The 2,149-nt window shown below is 37.8% G+C and overlaps 1 protein-coding gene across 1 annotated transcript; it reads left to right on the top strand.

The window, feature by feature from the left end:
• The first annotated feature begins 9 nt into the window (after positions 1-9).
• Positions 10-2,118, top strand: LOC109591662 (cilia- and flagella-associated protein 47-like). Its single transcript, XM_020007347.1, has 7 exons — positions 10-95; positions 157-273; positions 392-526; positions 582-692; positions 782-943; positions 1,009-1,160; positions 1,231-2,118. The coding sequence occupies exons 1-7, from the start codon at positions 45-47 to the stop codon at positions 2,105-2,107; spliced, it is 1,605 nt and encodes a 534-aa protein (XP_019862906.1). The 5' UTR covers positions 10-44; the 3' UTR covers positions 2,108-2,118.
• The last annotated feature ends 31 nt before the right edge of the window (positions 2,119-2,149 follow it).

Raw genomic sequence — 2,149 nt, 5'->3', positions numbered from 1 at the left:
CAGATATTGTGTCACGCACAATACAAACATTTGACGTTGATCTAATGGATTGTATTGTCATAGCTTGTTTGCTAGTAGCTTATGTACCATCACTGGTAGGATGAACCATTCATATTATAATCATCATTATTATTAACATTAATACTCTATCATTAGTTTGATACTGATCTCAATGGGCTTTATCCCGAGCCATTGACTCCTGAACAAGTCTCACATAATTCATCATTATTGGTGCAAGCTATACAAAGGATTGGTATCAATTATGACATCCAGGTACACTCTACATTAACATTAGTACTACTACAGCTACACTGACTGATTCTATGATGTTTAATAAATTAATATTGATGTTTTTTTCTTGTTAGCTAATGTATATCTTTTATTTCTTTAGGCCAGTGATTTCTCTGCCCCCAATCCAATGATGCTGATATTGTTTTGTAGTCATCTTTTTCACATCCTTCCTCATTATGTTCCAGCTTCCTCCATTAAGCTACAGGGATCTCTTCACACTTGCATTACTAAACAAGTAAGTCCTTATAATTATTGATCCTATTATTCATTATATTCTGTCTTTATAACAGATAACAGTAGAAAACACTAGCCACAGGGAGCTACTCTATCGCACTCTCATACTAGGGAATGTTAGTTCAATTGGATGCTTTACTGTCAAGGGAAAAGATGATTTTATATCTGTGAGTCTGCATGAATACAGCTATTAAATCAAATGCACATGTACACATAACATACATGTACATATTTATGTCCTTGCCTTATTGTGTAGGTTCCTCCTAAAAGTTCAGTGTCAGTTCCAGTATCATTCAAGGCTCAGTATCTAACTGAGTGTGAAGGGACTTTACTATTGATACCAAAGGGAGGTGGAGGGAGACAAGGATACCCTCTCTCTTTCAAACTAATCAGACAAGTTAACACTGTGTACCCTAAGGTACATATACATGTACATGTACATTATACATGCATTAATGTTCATTTATAATTCTTATTATTTAGAGTGTGCTAGTCCATGAAGTTCCACTCTATCAGGTTACTAGTCTATCAGTTCCTATTGTTATTCCTCATGTCACTGAGTCTACTCTCTTTCATGTAAAGCTAGTGGAAGGAGAGAAGCTCTCGGAAAAGAGAATGAAACTCAAAGCAAACAAGTAATGAGCACTTTGTACATGTACTGTGTAAAACTATGATCATCATTAATGTATTGTCATTGTTTTATAGGATGGATGGTAAAGCTAAATCAACAGTCACAGAGACTATCATCTGCCCTTCATCACTGACCAATAGATCAACTGACTCCATCAAACTATTCCACACCAAACAGACAACAATTGCAATAGGTCCCTCACACAATCGACTGGAGCAGACAGAGCAAGAGAATAGGCCCAGGATTGAGTTGGAGTACATACCATTGAGGAAAGTCCCTAGAGATTGTGCTATCATATTGAGCAATACACAATATGGAGACACTGTCTTTCTTGTCTCTACAACTGTCAGCCTACCATTAGCTTCAATGACCCTACCACCATTCCTGTTACCATCAACACTCTACGATAAGGACACAAGGACAGTCTACATAAGAGGGCCAGTAGGAGAGTCACTGAGCGAAGTCATTAACATACCCACTAGGAATGAGGACTTTGAGAGAGCAGTGTATAGACTGGGGGAATGGGATATACCCAAAGACGAGAGAGAGAGACAACACCTGACAGGATCGTTTGGCTATGCCTCGCTCTATAATGCAATGAAGGCTCTTAATCTTGAGACTGCCATAAAGACACATAGGAACTCTTTGCCTCATGGAGCAGACGAGATCCACTTTGATATTTCGTGTGATAACTCTGAGCACTTTACTGTACAGGGTGGAATCTCAATCCCAGTCTTTAGTAGGAAGACCTCTTCGGTCCTTCCTATCCAGTTTATCTGTCATAAAGATGGCTGTTACATGTGTCATGTTGTACTGACATCACCTCATGATGTTAGGGTCTTTCATATTGAAGTGATTGCCATTTCTAAGAAAGAAGAGCCAGAGCTGGAGTTTAAGATACCTGCCTTTCAGAAAATAACACAAAGAATCCCATTGGTAACTGAAACTTAATCATACCACTGTATTTTATTTATTTATTATTATTATTATAGC

This window comes from Amphimedon queenslandica, unplaced genomic scaffold, assembly GCF_000090795.2.
Source record: "Amphimedon queenslandica unplaced genomic scaffold, v1.1 AMPQUscaffold_7570_Cont20480, whole genome shotgun sequence".
Taxonomy (NCBI): domain Eukaryota; kingdom Metazoa; phylum Porifera; class Demospongiae; order Haplosclerida; family Niphatidae; genus Amphimedon; species Amphimedon queenslandica.
This window is presented reverse-complemented; position numbering and strand designations above follow the sequence as displayed.

Coding starts and splice junctions, on each gene's coding strand:
- LOC109591662 (XM_020007347.1), top strand. CDS start 45: ATGGATTGTATTGTCATAGCTTGTTTGCTAGTAGCTTATGTACCATCA. Junction 96..156: donor TAGCTTATGTACCATCACTG/GTAGGATGAACC, acceptor CTCTATCATTAG/TTTGATACTGATCTCAATGG. Junction 527..581: donor ACACTTGCATTACTAAACAA/GTAAGTCCTTAT, acceptor TCTTTATAACAG/ATAACAGTAGAAAACACTAG.